At 43.7% G+C, this 17,775-nt stretch overlaps 1 protein-coding gene across 5 annotated transcripts; it reads left to right on the forward strand.

Annotated features, from left to right (window-relative positions):
* The first annotated feature begins 698 nt into the window (after window positions 1–698).
* On the forward strand, window positions 699–17,762 carry golga3 (golgin A3). Of its 5 annotated transcripts, none has more exons than XM_010876566.5 (24): window positions 699–881; window positions 1,883–2,221; window positions 3,082–3,375; window positions 4,258–4,370; window positions 4,858–5,624; window positions 6,500–6,608; window positions 6,828–7,134; window positions 7,266–7,468; window positions 7,582–7,719; window positions 7,834–7,995; window positions 8,219–8,587; window positions 8,680–8,757; window positions 8,864–9,127; window positions 9,268–9,362; window positions 9,557–9,773; window positions 9,873–10,016; window positions 10,931–11,128; window positions 11,236–11,352; window positions 11,534–11,673; window positions 11,891–12,023; window positions 12,230–12,352; window positions 12,472–12,636; window positions 12,956–13,146; window positions 15,813–17,762. In XM_010876566.5, exons 2-24 carry the CDS (start codon window positions 2,041–2,043, stop codon window positions 16,006–16,008), a joined length of 4,704 nt encoding a protein of 1,567 aa, XP_010874868.2. In that variant the 5' UTR covers window positions 699–881; window positions 1,883–2,040; the 3' UTR covers window positions 16,009–17,762. The 5 variants fall into 5 exon arrangements, with proteins under 5 accessions (XP_010874868.2, XP_010874872.2, XP_010874873.2 ...); XM_010876570.5 differs by having other exon boundaries at window positions 3,082–3,249; XM_010876567.4 differs by lacking the exon at window positions 699–881 and adding an exon at window positions 894–1,160.
* The last annotated feature ends 13 nt before the right edge of the window (window positions 17,763–17,775 follow it).

Below are 17,775 nucleotides of genomic sequence, written 5' to 3' on the forward strand. Positions count from 1 at the left end.
TGGCAAAGGTATACATCTCCTTGCACTTTTCTGAGTTCGCTGGTTCTTACCCCTTTTGTCTGTACCTTGTAAGGTTATCTGTTGAGATGATTTTACAGAAAATTTTAATTCTGTAATTTCTAAATCTTAAGCTGAAAAGGTCCAGAATATATTGATTCAGGTCTTTAAAGTTTGTGTGTTTTATAAATCACTGGATTATATAATAGATTATGTATATTTGCTTTAGATACTGCAATATTTATATTAATGAAACATATCTACTGTTCTCACATCATCAGCTATAAGCAATTTATTATATCTTTATATTAATGTCATTTGCTTGTTGAGTGTGATTAAAGAAACAATTACTAAAAGAATTACAATACGATATATAGTCAGAATAGATTTTTTCAAACTTTTCATTTTGTTAAATACATTTTGGATAAGAGTAAAAGATCAGTATATTACTATACTTTATTGAGCATAGTTTTTATTTTAATGCAGAGCAGAGAACATGTATGTGTGAATTTCGGACAAATAGGGCACAGTTTGCTCCATGGACGCAAGAGGGAGTAAAATAATTTGTGCTTTAACACCGTTACACCCAGAATACCCCGCACGAGCAAAAACGTCATTGGTCCGTTTGTTTATTACCGTCCGGTCAAAAACTAGTCTGGGTTTTTTGGCCTTAAAATCAAATTTCCTAGCAAAGGCTTGGAATCTATGCATGCTTATATACACAATAACAATAATGTGTTAAATATAATTCAAAATAGATAATTATTTAATATATATTTGCTAGGTATTATTTCACAAAACGATGTCATGTTTCTAGTCGGAGTAGTATAGTAATGGAGTCCATTTAGCCACGTAGAAGCTGAAAGAGGAGGCACCTGATAAAGGTTCGCTTTCAAAACATTTTCTGTGTATTTTAATTATTGTCATGTCATAAATTCGTTTCAGTTATGTATCATTCTTAAATATTTTCACAATTTTCATTCGTTTATACATTACACAACTTAGTGAACTGGAGTGATATCAGAACGATACGATAGACCTGATGCTGACCCAGTACGTGAGCCTGGCAGGATCACAACACACTGCTAGTTAACACAACTAGCTTGTTAGCTGTGCGGCTAGGTAATGTTAGACAGCAAACGTAGCCTCTTTTTGCCTGACAGGTTGGTACTGCAATTACAGTTAAAATTTAGCAATCTCCATAATATATTTTATATACTTGTCAGATGATTCCCTGTTAGCTAGTAGCTGTCTTGTTAATGATAGGTAGTTAGCCACCTAGCTAACGCTAGCTTGTTGTATCGAGACTAAATCTGGTGCTGTCATTGCAATTGGCTAGTTGGCTAACTAGGAAGGTTCTAGTTTGCTATCAACATTGTTCTCATATTTTTTTTTAGCTGTTCACTACTTATGACTTTGGAAATAAGCAATCCAATGAATTGGGTAAAACTGTCGATTTAACTGATCTAATATCTGAGTAGCTACTACTGAATTATCAAAACCGGTTAACCTAATGATACTTGATTGTATTAATGCAAGGCGGTCTAGTCAGTAAAGTTCGCTAGCTAGCTATATTTAGTAACTCAATCCACTTAACTTGCTACACAGCTTTAGTCATGACTAAATCGGGTTTCATACAAACTATAAATACTTAATTGGTTAGAACATTTCGCTGAATTTATTATGCTGTCCCTTGCTTGTACAATGTTATTCGCAACGCACCTTATTTGTCCAATTTCCACACTTCCCTAGGTAATTACCGCTAACTTGCATTTAGATTACTTTCTTTGATTAGACTGAATACTTTAGTTGATAATTGGCAAGTAAGCTATAGGTTGATATTCCAACTAAATTGCAAATCAATCTTGATGTTTTACATTTTCAGAGGAGGACATTTTTGCATCTTCCTTAGATGCATGAATAGTATACAACCTTTTCAGCTACCGAAACGTGAAGATCATGTTTTGAGGAGATTATAGCTACGCCCAGACACTTGCATCTCTATTCCCACATGGGCACCAGTGCGACATCATTTGATTCTGTATGCAAATGGAAAACCACAAATCAGACGTTGCTGTGATGGAGACATCAAATGGAGAAAACCATCAGCATGACCTAACACCACTGTCTAGAACGGTTGGTGCTGATCCTGTGGAAAATGACACTTGTTTACTGAAGAAAGAAGGGCTTGAGAAGCCAACTGCACTGGAAGATGTTGTTAATGGTGAGTGTTCCCTTTGTTAATGCCCTTAAAGTTGTTTTATATTTAAGTGTAGAAAAATTCCAACGAGCCTAAACCTATGTGAATAGATTATAGTAATGCATTACGGAGAATTGCAGGCCTGACTGTCAGAGTTCTTAGCCTTGCCTTATATAACATATCCACAAGCCACTGTCACTTGACAGTCCCCTGAAGTGGATTAAGACATACTTGGTTGTTATTCCTACAAACCTTGACTTCAGTAAAAATGTATCACTCTATTGACATGCGTGTGTGGATTAGATCTGGGAATTTCCCACTAACTCACAATAATTAGGTGGTGATTATATGTATTGCAATTCAATGTTCCAAACATTGTTTATTATATGTCTGCTGAAAAGGGACAACAAAGTCATGACAAAAATAGTTTTGCAGCTGTCATGGTAATACAATTGTTGAATATCCATTGGCTCCCTGTTAAAAAAGAAACTATGAAAGAAGAATACTAGTTTACATGTAGAGTAAAAATAACTATGCAAAACTTAATTGTATCCAAAACAATATCATGATGTGTAACAGTATCAGTATTCCTCCCCGTCACTCCTCTTGATTAAGTGAATAGTATCGTACTTCCAGTTTCTAAAGAGTATTCTGACTTGACAAAAGCTGGTTTGACCGGTTACCATGAACAACACAATAGGCCTTTGAGTCGTGCCACGGAGGCTTGCCTTCAATTCATTTTTATTTTGTTTAGTTCATGTACATTTTATCACAATACTCACTCATTGTGTGGTGAAACTGAAACTGGATGGATGCCAGAATTTACCCACTTTACTGACCCGCTCCCCTGTCAACACCCAATTCGCCTCACTCCCTTGTTGCAGGTTCTGTCAAGGTAGATGAGGTGCCAGGGGGAAAACAAGAGATACAGAGCCTGGGGCCAAGCGCTGGAGGCAGCGGCCGACCAAATGGCCCTCTGCCTCCTCTGTTGCCCCCTGCTCCCCAGGGCACCAGCCCCACCGTCAGCCCCCAGTCTGAAGAGCCCCTCCAAGGTGTGGCCGCTTTCCCACCACCCATGCTAGAGAAGTCTGAGGGAGCTAGTGCTGAGAGCCCTGTTCACAAGGGCGACGCATTGCAGTCGCTCAGACTGAGTATGCCTATGCAGGAGACTGAATTGTGTAAGCATACTGTAACCTGTACCGTGCCCACCCCCTGCCCCGCCCGCCCCCTGTATTTCAGCCAAGCCTTTGCTGTGGGATGTTGCTTCAGAGGCTGACTTATTGACAATGGCCTACCCCATACCCTATATGAACTCCCATGCCTGTGCTTAACACTTCCATTATAAAGAGGGGCCTGGAGGGTATCTGCTTTAGTTGTTTTAGCCGGCTTACGTTGTGCTACTCCTCTGGTCATTTAATTGCTTGATTTGGGTGTATGTGCTTCTTTTGGCAATGGTTGTATTTGAACTAATTGTTGATGTTGTTTGTGGTGAATGTTGTTTTGGATGACAGCCTAGGCTCAGGATTTTATTTACTGTGGGGAACGAGGCTAACTACTCGCACACAGACTACAATGTAACGCATTCTTTAGTATCACCTTCTTTATTTCGTTCCGTCTGAGTTGCACTGACTGGCACCTGCTCGTTGGTTTTCGGCACACCTGGTCAGTTACAGTCAGAGCATCATGTATCAGGCATGTCACCAACTGTCTTCCAACTAAACCAAGAAAGCTAAAATCAAAAATCAGTTGGGATACTAATCTACGTTTTCTGTCGCACTTCACTAACATCGATTTATGTGGATTTGGGTTAATTGACCTTGTAAACAACATGTTGCATGTCGTTTCCGTTGGTGGTAACTAACCATGTTGGATGGATAACAGTCTCATACAAGCACTCTAATTTCTTATGCAAAAATGACTCTGAACAGAGGGACGCATTTGTGGTTTCTTTTCAAAAACAAATGGCATGCTTGTATGACAGTGTAAGGTATTGTAGGCCTATTCTGTTTTGTATGTTGGAGCAGTTTCTATTTCTTGTGTTAAATCTCTTTTTGCTGCAGCTGTCAAAGAGCCATTGCTGGAGATGGAGAATGAGGAGAAGATCCGGCATGATGCTCGCAGACGCCTGGAGGAACAGCTCAAACAGTACCGAGTGCAGAGGCACAAGGAGTCGGTGAGAGTGTGTCTGAAGCCAACAGGCAGACTTTAATCATGATACAGTTGTCAGTTAAAATCTTCCCAGTTGAACTGAAGCAGAAATGTTTCTACTATCATTGCATTGGCTGGTTTTCCCGCCTGGTTTGGTTGCCAACCCTGTGTTTCTCAACCCTGCTCTTGGACACCCCCCTGCCATGCATGTTTTAGATTTCTCCCGGCCCTAAAACACCTGATATGTAGCTCATGAAGGACTTGATAATGAGCTGATCATTTGAACCAGGTGTGACAGAGCAGGGAGAGATCTAAAATATGGTTGAGAAACACTGACCTACAGTGTTATTAGTTCCAGTTGAATGGTCGAGAATCTTTTCTCACATTGCAGTCCTGAATATTGCATCTTTGTGCCACACAAGAAAACAGTGTGGGGACAATTTGGGTTGAACTGGTCTACATGTAGTCTACATCCTCTGCTCGTTCTCATTCCACCGTCTTTCCTCTTCCAGTCTCGTCGCACTACACCAAAAAGCCGCACTGGGTTCAGCACTCTGGACCCAGACCTCATGATGCACCCCGAGGCTCTACCCCGGGCCAACACCACCTCCATGACCACAGAGTATTCCTTCTTGAGGACCAGCGTTCCCCGAGGCCCAAAGCTGGGAAGCCTGGGCATCCCGCTGGCCAAGGAGAAGAAGTCACGGTCTGCCCGCCCCAGCAAGATCCACTCACTGGCTGACTACAAGACCCCTGAGCCAGCAGGGGGCACTACTGGTGATGGAGGTGGGGTCAGGGCATCTGCAGACTCCTCCGTGGGCTCCCTGGGGTCCAACCTGAGCTCTGTGTCCACCCTGTCAGAGGTCAGCGTGATGTCATCAGAGATCAACCCCTCGGAGATGACCTCATGGGAGGCCCCGCCGGGGTCATCGGTATCGTTCCAGGACAACGTCTCGGAGGTTGACGCCGGCAGTGAATCAGGGATGGGGTCAAGACCCGGTGGGGATGGGAACGACAGTGACAGCTCTACCTACAGCAGCGTGTCCACCTCCACTAGGGGTGCCAGGACCCATGGCCTGCTGGCCGCAGCAGTGAGTAGGCAGAGAGGAGACAACTACACTGTGGAGGGCAGAGAGATTGCCCCAGAGGCCATGGGCAACTTCCCGTCACTGCAGGAGGTGCTGCAGGCAGCCAGTGATGAACAGCGACTGCTGGAGCTAGAGCTGGACAGGGAGGGGACGGGAGAACCACGCAGTCGCAGGGACAGCTTCTCCAGCAGGTAAACGCCGTCACATTGTCGTGTGTTAGGACACAGAATGGGATAGTACTGTAGAATCCCTTGAAACACTTGGATCAGAGGTTGTCATACCTCCACACTAGCACCCCCAGCCTTTCCATGTATTTGATCTATTTCTGATATGTTTCTGATATTTCTAAAGATTATAAACCGAGCAGGGCTCTTAGATCCATGAACACAGGTCAGCTAGTAGAGCCCAGGGTCCAGACTAAACATGGAGAAGCTGCGTTTAGCACTTATGCTGTACACAACTGGAGTAAACTACCATTTTTAAATCCTGGTTAAAACCACTTCTCTTTCCACGCACCTATGACTGAGTACTTAATCACACTATCAGCCTTACAGCTTTTATAGGTACATAACTTCCTCACGGAATCTACTATGGTATCTGCCAGTTTAGTATGTTTTATTCTATTTTGTTTTTATTCTATGTAAAGCACATTGAATTGTGATTTTTATATATGGTTTTATTCTAGTATTTGTTTTTATTTTGTTGTATTTTTATATATTTTTTTAAAGCACATTGAATTGCTTCTATGTATTTGCTGTATAAATCAACTTGCTTGCTATTCTACAGCTAGCACACCTCATTCAACTTATCAGTTAATTGTCATGCCCTTGAATAGGTGAATCAGCTAAGCTACTTCAAGGCTACAACAATATTGTGAAACGTCTCTGGGTACTCGAGCTGATGCTTCAAATCCACATTTCTCAACAACTGCTGTTATACATCACATTAGCATGTACTTTGGTGGATGTTTGCTTTTCCAGTAGAATGTTCCGTGAAATATTGTATTTTTCTAGAATGCTCCTGTCAATTGCAGCTTAACCTGCTTCTAACTATTTTTTTCCTCCAGTGTGTCGTTAGAGAGCTCCGTGATGGGCCATGATGAAATGCTTCAGGTGCTTAAAGAGAAAATGAGATTGGAGGGTCAACTAGAGTCTCTGTCTTCTGAGGCCAACCAGGTAACTAACTAGCTAACCTACACTGTAGCAAAGACTGGTCACTGTCCTCGGTGCCCAACACTCACAAAACATAGGATCAACTAAGATGATTAACCTCTTCCACTTGTTGAGACCTCTACACCCTGGAATAGCTGGGAATACCCTACAATACCTCTATGCACCAGCCACTGAGAATCATGGAGCTCACTCCCTCACCATCCCTGTCTTTGTCCTCTCCAGGCTTTGAAAGAGAAGACTGAGCTCCAGGCCCAGCTGGCTACTGTCAACGCCCAGCTGCAGGCCCAGTTGGAGCAGGCCCAGGCCAGCCAGGAGAAGCAGAACTCCCTCAACAAGGAGGTCTCCACCCTGCGCCAGAGCTGCACCCAGTTAGAGAGGGCCATGGTAGAGCTGCAGGGCAACTTGGAGAGCAAGAACGCCGGCCTAGCCTCTCTGGGCAATGACCTGCAAGTGGCAGAGGAGCAGTATGTGAGACTCATGGGGAAAGTGGAGGAGATGCAACAGAACATGGCCTCCAGGGAAAACACTGGTAAACCCGGTTTAGGCATAATGCGTTAAGCTAGCGTCTCTTCCTCCACAGAAAAGGGACTATGTGAAATGTTTATACAGTGCTAACTACAGATGTTTTCTGGATGATTTGTTATATTGTCCTTCCTGCAGTCCAGGAGTTGCGTCAGCAGATGGGTGGTCTCCAGAGTCAACTTAAGCAGGTCCAACAGGAGCGCAGCACCCTGCAGAGCCGACTGAACACCTCCCAGGCCGAGATTGACTCGCTGCAGAAGGTCCGCCAGTGGTACCAGCAGCAGCTTGTGGTGGCCCAGGAGGCTCGGGTCCGGCTCCAGGGTGAAATGGCCAACATGCAGGTAAGGTTGTTTGCCAAACATAAATTCATAGGGGCCTTTCACACAGAGTTGGTGTTACCGAGGTAATAACACGCTGTTTAACTGAGCTGCCCCCCACCGTCCCATCCCCGCAGGCTGGGCAGATGAACCAGATTGGGGTCCTGGAGCACCTGAAGCTGGAGAATGTCACTCTGTCCCACCAGCTGTCAGAGACCCAGCATCGATCCATCAAAGAGAAGGAGCGCATTGCTGTACAGCTGCAGAGCATCGAGGTCTGTCCCATTTATAATCATTGTGGGATTTGTATATAGCAAAAGAAACCCCTGAGTCAGGAAGGTTATTAAGCACATTGTTTGTGAGCAGTTCTCTGTGTCCTCTGGCCATAGGCTGACATGATGACTCAGGAGGCTGCCTACCAGCAGATCCAGGAGGCCAAAAGCATGGTGGAGGACGACCTCCAACACAAACTGGACCAGTTTGAGGAGGAGCGAGAACACTTACAGAAACTGGCCAACACAGCCAGCTCCCTGGAGAGGGAGTTAGAGCAGGTGAATACTTAGTTGTCGGTTAATGCAATCAGTTATGGCAACCTTTTTGTTGTTCACATGAGTGGTATTGTTACGCTGGAGGAGTTAAGGTAAGGGTTTACATTGACATCTAAAAAACGATCAAGAGCTAGACAAAAGGTCTATAGCATGGAAGAAAAGAGTAACATCTGCTCTGATTTACTATTTGGCAGCAACACCTAATATAACCTCTTGGTTCCTCCAGATGAAGTTGACCCTGTCCCAGAAGGACCTGCAGCTCGAGGCCCTTCAGAAAGAGCACCTGGATCTAATGAGACAGTTGACAGCCACTCAGGAAAGCCTCCACACCAAAGAGCAGTCAATCAACCAGCTGGAGGCCCGCTACCTGGAGCTAGAGGCCACGCTTACAGAGCTCCAGACGGAGACCAATGCCAAGGACGAGTCCATCCAGTACCTGCAGAATGAAAAGATTGTGCTGGAGGTGGCGCTTCAGGCGGCCAGGGCTGATAAAAGTCAGCTGGACGAAGGGGCGGAGAGGCTGGGGGAGGAGGTGCTGGTGGCCTCGGACATCCTGGATCAGCTCAGACAGGAGGTTCAGGTCAAAGCCTCCCAGGTGAGAAACAGAAAAGGCATAGACATATGGCTTTTCAGTGACCATATTTGAGCTTGAGGGGAATGTAAACACCTTCTTCTTGTTCTTTTTAGATTGAATCTTTGCAGCAGGATAATGGGTCCCTGAAGAAACAAACGCAGAAGTTAAAAGAGCAGTTTATGCAGCAGAAGGTCCTTGTCCATGACTGAACCTGTAAACCTTGTTTACTTCCTTTTTGGGAAGGTTTGCGAACACACCACGCACACAACTCATCTCCTCACGTTTCCCGTCCGTCAGGTGATGGTGGAGGCCTATAGGCGGGACGCCAGCTCCAAGGAGCAGCTCATCAGCGAGCTGAAGTCGACCAAGAAGCGCCTGGTGTCGGAGGTGAAGGGGCTGAAGCAGGAGCTGGTGGATGCCCAGGGGGAGAAGCTGAAGATTGAGCTGGAGCAAAGCCGTCTGCAGAAGGAGGTGGTCCGGGTCACACAGCAGATGAACAGCCTGGAGAACCACCTGCAGTCTGTGCAGACCGAGAGGGATCAGCTAGAGACCCAGATACAGGTACACCGCTCCAGCCTGCGAACGCCTGCGGCTAGCATTTTCCGTGACGTTACTGTTGTCGCCCGTTTCCTCATCCGGCTGTACTCTCTACCGTTGATAGACATTTGATAACCGGCGTGTGTTTGACACCCTCTCCCCAGTCCTTGCAGTTTGACCAGTGCCAGTTAGCAGCCGTGACAGAGGAGAATGAGGGCCTGAAGAAACAGGTGGAGCAGATGCAGTCAGAAGCCAAGAAGTGAGTCACAAAGTTTCTGCAGCCTCAAACCAGCTTCTTAAACCAGCTTGGTTGCCATAGTAATGACCCATATGATTCACTGTGAATGTCTATAAATGGCTGAAGAATATAACAATCTCTCTGACAAAATCGCTTTTAGTCTAATTATTTAGATGTGAACTGGTGTGTCTAAGTGTGTGATTTTCTTCTCTCAGGGCCATCTCGGAACAGAAGGTGAGAATGAAGCGTCTGGGGACCGATTTGACCAGCGCACAGAAGGAGATGAAGGCCAAGCACAAGGCCTATGAGAATGCAGTGGGCATCCTGAGTCGCAGACTCCAAGAGGCCCTGGCTGACAAGGAGACCACAGAGGCCGAGCTGGTCAAACTCAAAGCCCAGGTCACAGATGGAGGCAACAACCAGGCCCTGCAGGTACAGGACCTTCTAACTTACCTTCATAGTTTTTGATGATCATGTGGTCAGGAGAAACCCGTGGCCATACTCCCTAACGGGTCATCCCTCTACTTCCAGGATAAGATCGAGGCTCTGCAGGCTGAGCTCCAGGCCGTCACCCACAGCAAGGCCATGCTAGAGAAGGAGCTTCAGGAAGTCATCTCCCTCACCAGTACTGAGCTGGAGGAGTACCAGGAAAAAGTAATGGAGCTTGAGGATGAGGTAAGTTGTTGGCTTATCTATCTTAATTGAAAGCACTGACTGTAAAGTAAGATTACTTGATTGTCCATGAGGATAGCAGGGAAGATGTTATTGTCATGGTTTGTATGTTGCTTTGCTAACCCTAACTCTTAGGGAACATTTCTCACAGTCGGGGCTCTCAGGCAGTGGTCCCCAACTCTGGTTGTTCAGTATCCCAGTCACAGTTTAGACTTTTATTGTAGCCCCAGCCAAGCAGAGCTGATTCAGCTAGTTAACTAATTATGAGGCCCACATTGAGTTGAATTGGGTGTGATTGTCTGGGGCTACAACAAAAAGGGGTCTGGAAGTCCGGAGTAGAGAACCACTGCTATGTGGCTATTCCAATTCATGTTTTGGAAATGGCTGCACATATTTAGGGCAAAAAAAAGGAAAATTTACAAATTTTGCTAAAATAACTGTTCAAGGTTTTGTGTTTGTAATGTTTGTATTCCACTATGGTTGTTGCATTTTCAAATAGTTTCTTCATGGGGTCAGCGTTGGTATTACATTACGTAAAATAGGTTTGAAGTATAATGGTCAAAAAGTAAGATGTTTACATTGAAAACTTAGGAGACTGTTTTTTATTTGGGTAAAAACAAATAATTATTTGGCAAAATAATATTTAGCATGGCCCTAACTTTAGAAACCTAATATTCCACAACTGTATTTTTAACAACAAGGAAAGTGGTTGGATCAACATGTTTTGGCTTTTTGTAATGAACACATTCATTTTTATGGTGAACACATTGTTACTTATTAGGTTCTAGGGGACAAGAGGGGCTTCAGAAATAGCTCTTTTATATTAACCACATCCTGTAAGCTAAGTTCCAATTGTTCTGGCTACTTGTGCTCCTCAAAGTTCTTATTGTGACTTTTGATTTATTGGTCATCCACAGCTGCAGGAGGCGCGTTGCTTTAAGAGGCGGATTAGGAGGCTGGAAGATGCCAATAAGAAGCTATCCCTAGAGCTGGAGCATGAGAGAGGGAAATTGACAGGACTTGGGCAGTCCCACAATGCACTGCGGGAGCACTCTAATATTTTGGAGACTGCCCTAGCCAAAAGAGAGGCAGACCTGGTCCAGCTCAACCTGCAGGTAAAATGCTTCAATGTTTAATTCCTAATTACTTCTTTAAAAACACTGGGCAATTATATAAGATGACACTATTCTGTGTGCCCATTTATGCGTGCCTTTCTCCACAGGTGCAAGCAGTACTGAAACGCAAGGAGGAGGAAGATCAGCAAATGAAACAGCTAGTCCAGACTCTACAGGACGCCTTGGAGAAGGAAAAAGCCAAAGTCAAGGACCTGAAAGAACAGGTGAATACACCCAACCCAGCAACAAACAACATTGCAACATATTGAGCACACATACAAGTTCCTGGGGAGACTGTCTGGCCCAGCCACAACAGAATTGTGCAGTTATTACCAAACTGTAACATAGTAATGACTAATGAACACTTTGGAGACAGTGACTGTGAATGTGTACTGTGTCCACTAGGTGGCAGCAGCCAAAGCAGAGGCTGCTCATAACAGGAGGCACTACCGGGCAGCCATGCTGGAGCTGTGTGAGATCAAGAAGGACCTGCAGGCCAAGGAGGAGCTGGTCAAAGCTTTACACAGCGAAGCACACAAACTGCAGTAAGTTTCATTAGTTGTTATTGATTATAAGCTTGGAAACAATAATGAGTTATTTTATATCATTTTGATTAGCCTATATGTTGGAGTCATTGGGGGATGCCCGGTCATTCTAGTTTATGGAATTACACAACATAACTCCCAAGTAACATTCTTGTTTATATCTTATGTCTCACCTTTGTTTGACCCATGTCTCATCCTAACACCTGTTCCCCCATAGGGCTCAGGATGAGAAACACTCTCAGGAGGTGTCCAGGTTCCAGGAGGAGCTGTCTGAGGCCCACTCCCAGCTCCAGATTCTCCAGAAACAGCTGAACGAGCAGCTCAGCAAGCAGCCCCTCACCAACCAGGAGGTAGCTAGCTGGCTGTACCGCATCAAGCAATGCTATAGGCACAGCCATGATCTCCATCCATAGGGAGAAAACCTTTTAATAAGAACACACATTTTGGGCTTCCTAAACCCAAAAGAACACAACCCAGGAGCTCAGTGGGGAAATAGGTTGTTGAAACAAATCACCTGACGCTGTGTTTGCTCTCTGACGCTGTGTTCACTCCCCAGGTGGAAGATCTGAAGTGGGAGGTGGAACAGAGACAGAGAGAGATTGAGGCCCAGAGACAGCAGCTTGAGATTGTGGAGCAGTGTAGCCACAGGGAGCTGGACAGCCTGCAGTCAGCTCTACAGGTACACACACACACACACACATACACACAAACAGGGTCTAACCCACAGCTCCATAACTCTTAGCAGACGTCCGTTGTGTGGCCATTTTGGGCCTGATGTTGCCTTGCTCTGAATTGTAGGGCATTAAGGTGGAGCTGGAGTCTGTACAGGAAGAGCTGAGCAGCACCAGGAAGGATAAGTTCATGCTGCAGGCCAAGGTAGGGGAGCTGAGGAACAGCATGAAGACTGTCCTGCTCCAGAACCAGCAGCTCAAACTGGACCTCAAACAGAACCGCCTCCGCAAGGTAAGCTACCTGAGGAGAAAAGGGCCATTTTGTTTTCTTTTTATCAGACATCATCTAATTAGTGTTATTGATGGTTCAGTCAAAATCTGTGAGGCATATTCATAGATTTTGAGATGAATAGTGATTGTATTTGTGAATATTGGTGTGTTGGGGACAACATCAAGCTTATCTAATTGCTTTGAGTAGCTGCTTGACATCCAAGTGTTACATGATATGTTATTTCCTGGTCTGATGAAGGTGTATGAAACGTTATTCCCATATATCACACAGTATTCAAGCCTCCTTTTTGTGTTGATGTCATGCGTTCCTCACTGAGCAGCAGAGAATGGAACCATCTAACACGTCAACCCCAGTGAAGATCCCAGCCTGCCCCGGTCCTGCCTCCTTGACCCCAGTGAAGATTCCAGCCTGCCCCGTGCCTGCCTCCCTGCTGGATGAGCTGCTCAAGCCCTCCACCTCGGTCAACAAGGAGCCGCTCAATAACCTGCACAACTGTTTGCGTCAGCTCAAGTAAGAAAATACCACCATGACTTTGTTTTCTTCAGAAGTTGAAAACTTCAAGGTTAATACCAGTGTTCCTCCAAAGAATGACTGCTTTCTAATAACTTCAGAAAGATGAATAGGAACCCAAGCAGAAGCCAGTTTAATCACCAGAAGTGGGCTTTGGTTAGGGCTGTCCCAGAAAACAAAAATCTGAAATGACTCGAGGGGCCAAAGTATTTGTTTAGGTGTCAAAGATAAAGATAACAACAAGACCTAACCCTTCAGTAAGTTATAATTACAACAATTCAGAATTGTTCAAATGAATTCTGTTAATTCTGCATATTTTTTTCTAAAATGAAAACACTACATGAAATTCACTATTCTCTTCATAATGTTCATTTTTGTGTGTGTGTAAGAAAGGAAGTTTGTTTGAAATAGCAAGGAAAATGGTGTTGTAAATGAATACGTTGTTCCATTTGTCTAGGGACACCTTAAATGAGGGATTTGCATCGTTATGGATATAAGCTTGTAGTGAGGGGTGTGAGTGGTTCCAAAGGTTTACTACTTAGAAGATTACCAGGGACAGCTAGGGGAAATGAGTGCAAGGAAACATAACCAATATAAATATATAAACTTGTTTGTAAATAAATGTTATCATAAATGGCCATTTGTAGGAATTCCTTAGTAAAGTTAGCTACTCCTCTTGTCACGAGCGTACCAGTAAAATTTGTTCCCAGATTGGTCAGAAACCCAGAACTCTGGGATGCCCAGAATGACATGTGTTCCTGGGCCTACCCAGAGACCCAGAACTCTGGGATGCCCAGAATGACATGTGTTCCTGGGCCTACCCAGAGACCCAGAACTCTGGGATGCCCAGAATGACATGTGTTCCTGGGCCTACCCAGAGACCCAGAACTCTGGGATGCCCAGAATGACATGTGTTCCTGGGCCTACCCAGAGACCCAGAACTCAGGGATGCCCAGAATGACATGTGTTCCTGGGCCTAGCCAGAGACCCAGAACTCAGGGATGACAAGTCTGGTCACTTCGACTTGCGTATGTGTGTATGCTTACATCATTTATCATAAGTGCCCATAAAGTGTAGGTCTTTTAACACAAACCGTACAGTGACACATGCTCCTGGGGCTACACAGAAACTTTGGAAACCCAGGGCTTAGTGATGACAAGTCAATGGCATGTGTTCCTGGGCCTACCCAGACTGCTTCAAAATACAGGACTTAGGGATACAAGGTCTGGTTGCTTAGTCTTATATATGTGTGTAATTATCAGTAGCCCTACGAATTTGAGTATAAATAACGAGTAAAGTTTAGTTTATACTTCTACAGGTCTGTGTACTTAATGTCATGTGTGGGTTTGCGAAGACGTGTTCAACATTTATAGTTGTGCGGCCTTGTTGTGTAGATAAACATTATATTTTCTGCACTAGGTGGCGCTTTTGCACAAAATGGTTTGTTCGTTTGCAGTACAGGAAAACATCAAGGAAGAAATACCTGTGTAGTTGGTAACCAATATAATGCATAGTTTTCAGTCACGTGATTGCCCAGACAGCCTGGCAGGCAAAACATTAAAACATGGCAGCTAACACATGGAATTATATGGAGTTAATACTCAAGCCAGTCACATTTTCTACTTTTACAGCCCATGAGTGTTTAGATCACCTCACAAAACATGAAAAACAAAGGTATGCAAACACTCTGCAAGTCTTCGGCACCTGTGACCCATATACAGCCCCCGCTGTGTTATTTACATTATTAAAAACCGTGACATCCCTGCCAGAACGGAACTTTGGGGAGTGTACATACACCTTGTGGAGAATCCATCCCCTTACACTGATACCAAAATGAAAGCCTACAAAAGTACAGACCGCTATCTGTACATTCGATTAGGTTGGGTCAATAATGCAATTGTTTGGGAAGTGCCATTATATTTCTATAATGGCACGTTTGAGAGAACTAGTAAAATTAAACGAGAAGGAGAAGGACAATGAGTTGGAAGAATTGATTTGCATACAGTTAATTAGAAGACAGAAGACAAAGAAGGTGGAGGTCAACGAGGCCTTTAAATGATGTCTCGAGCAGATGAGGGAGAATACAGATGTTCAGCAGATGTGTAACATGGACGAAGAGATGCATTTCAAATATTTTCAAATGTCAGCTAATCGTTTCAACGATCTTCTGCATTGCTTGGAACCCTTTATTACACATCAAGCCATTTCAGAAGCCTCCGATGAGGCTGTGAGATTTTCCATAGACTTAAATAATTCTTACCATTCCAGTGATGCTGTTTTTACGGTTTCTTTTTGTTACACCATTCTCAACAAACCCTAGACACTGTTATGCATGAAAAGCCTAGGAGGGCATACCTTTTTGGACAAACGGGAACAGGCGTGCCTGACACCGATGAGCATACTGAGGGGAAAGTCTTAGGTCCCTTGTTTTTCACATTTTAATGTTCAAAAACCGTAACTGAAAGCATTGCCTGCTTTATATAGAAAGCCTCGTCCACATAATTCTGCCTATAGGAGCGGTTCCACTTTAATGTAGCTAATAAACTGGCTGCTGAGTGTATATGATCATTTATTCCCAAGACCTATTTGTCTCACATTTCGATAGTGTATTGAAATGATTTAGGAATCTAATGCCAGGGCACTGACAAGTACGTTGTTTCCTGCAGGCAAGAGATGGACAGCCTTCAGAGGCAGATGGAGGAGCACACGGTCACTGTACATGAGTCCATGACGTCATGGACTAATGCAGAGGAGGAACTAGCTCAACTAGGTGTGCTTCAGGACAATGACTCCACAGCATCCACGCCTCTTAACCAAGTGGACAGTAATGGAGGGCTGAAGGTGGAGGCACAGCCATTATGATGCAGCACCATCTCAGGCAGGCAGACAGACAAAGTGGAGTTTTATCCACAAGGGCACTTTTAGTTTTTTTACTTCCCTACCTAACCTATTTTTTCTTTTCCATTTCTTATCAATTGCTGCCAACATTTGGCATTATTATCTCATCAGCGCAGACACTGCTTGGGTTAAGTAATGAATGCGTATATCATAGCTTTACTCTTTATTTGGACTGTCTGTATCTTTCTTATGGCTGTAACTTCTCATATTTATTTTACTTACAATTCAGGAATTGCAATATTGAATCCTAAATGAGAAATCCTGTTTTTGTCATAGGCCCCATATGTTTATTAGCTAGTCTGTAACACAGGCGGTGACAGACACATCTGAACTGTTCTTCCATTCCTCTGTGCCTGTGAATGAGAGGAGCCACTCATTCCATCAATTTGAATTCCAAATTTACCCATAGCCCCCCCCCCCTCTCCTGTAGACCGGAAATTATTTCATGACTGTAAGCAATATGGCTAAATAAATTCTACCAAGGCTAGGCACTCTAACCATATTTCAACAATTCCTTTATCTCTGTTCTGTACAACGGTAGGTTGTAGGCTGAGGGTTGGTTTGGGCTTTCGGTAGTCATCTGATCAAATGTTTGTGGTGAATAACCGTAAATCTCCTTTCAGAACACCTTCCGTTGTAGTGTGTCGTTAACAGTCATATTTGTGTTGGATTTTGTCTTGTTGAAAGGGTAGTGTTGCCTTTTTAAAGCTTGCTATTAACATATCATTGTGGGCTCTGCAACTGTGTGGAAACATGATTCTTCTCATTAATGTATGAAATTGGGAGTTTGTATTCTGGCTTGGACTGTGGTGTGTATTGCAAAGCCTTAATATAGAATCTTTTTAAAGGACTAAATGAATGAAAGTATTATTTCTACTGAAAGTCTGTGTGAGCAAGATGTAATATATGTTATGTTGTATGAATATGGTGTTTCCAAATCAAAACTGAATGGTTTAATGTTAAATATTTGGGTATTCTCAACTGATGTTGCACAATTAATGAGAGCTTACTGTAACTGACTTTTTGGGAGGGGATGGTGTAATAACTTTTATGCTAAATGTTACTACTTCTATGAATAACATGCACTCATGTTTTCATTTGGTTGATGTTACTATAGTTTCATATTTACAGAAACTGTTCATCCTGCTTGTTTAATTCCTTTGAGTTTGATTTGCTTTCAAGGGAAACTGTTTATTCGCAGAGATAATATATAACAATATACATACTTTTCTGTATTTTTCTTTCAAATTACTTTGATCATTAATGAGTAGTGTGATAAGCAAAATCATTTGAGAATGTAGCTAGCACATTGTTACAGCTGTAAATCTTTCCTTCAGACTCCATCCAGCTGTTACACAGTGAGTAATGGAAAATGCTAACTGAGATTCTACAACTATTAATGTTGTTTGCAGTATGTCTTCAGTATCAGTCATGTTTCCACTTGGTGCTGGAGGAAAGAAAAACAGGAAAACAGATTAAAACGTTTGTGCGTTCTCTTGGTTTTAGCACCACCTGCCGTGCTAGTGCCATTTAAACAGGCATTTGTTTGAAGTGAGGATAAAGGGTAGTTGAATTATCTCTGAAGGCGTCTTCCACTACTCAGACCCATTCAGATTCTGATACACAGACTACACTGAGGGCAGAGCAAGACGGTTTCTGCATGCTTTATTAAAACATGTATGTTGTGAATAAAAAAAAATGTTACAGAGGCCAGCTAAGTAAAGGCTACCC

The sequence above is a fragment of the Esox lucius genome, chromosome 13 (assembly GCF_011004845.1).
Source record: "Esox lucius isolate fEsoLuc1 chromosome 13, fEsoLuc1.pri, whole genome shotgun sequence".
Lineage (NCBI taxonomy): Eukaryota > Metazoa > Chordata > Actinopteri > Esociformes > Esocidae > Esox > Esox lucius.

What these genes read in the sequence shown, in the direction of transcription:
- golga3 (XM_010876566.5), top strand. Translation starts at nt 2,041, where the DNA reads ATGCAAATGGAAAACCACAAATCAGACGTTGCTGTGATGGAGACATCA. An exon ending in TCAAGGACCTGAAAGAACAG is followed by an intron (nt 11,353 to 11,533) that starts GTGAATACACCC and finishes TGTGTCCACTAG; the next exon opens with GTGGCAGCAGCCAAAGCAGA. An exon ending in GCCTGCAGTCAGCTCTACAG is followed by an intron (nt 12,353 to 12,471) that starts GTACACACACAC and finishes TCTGAATTGTAG; the next exon opens with GGCATTAAGGTGGAGCTGGA.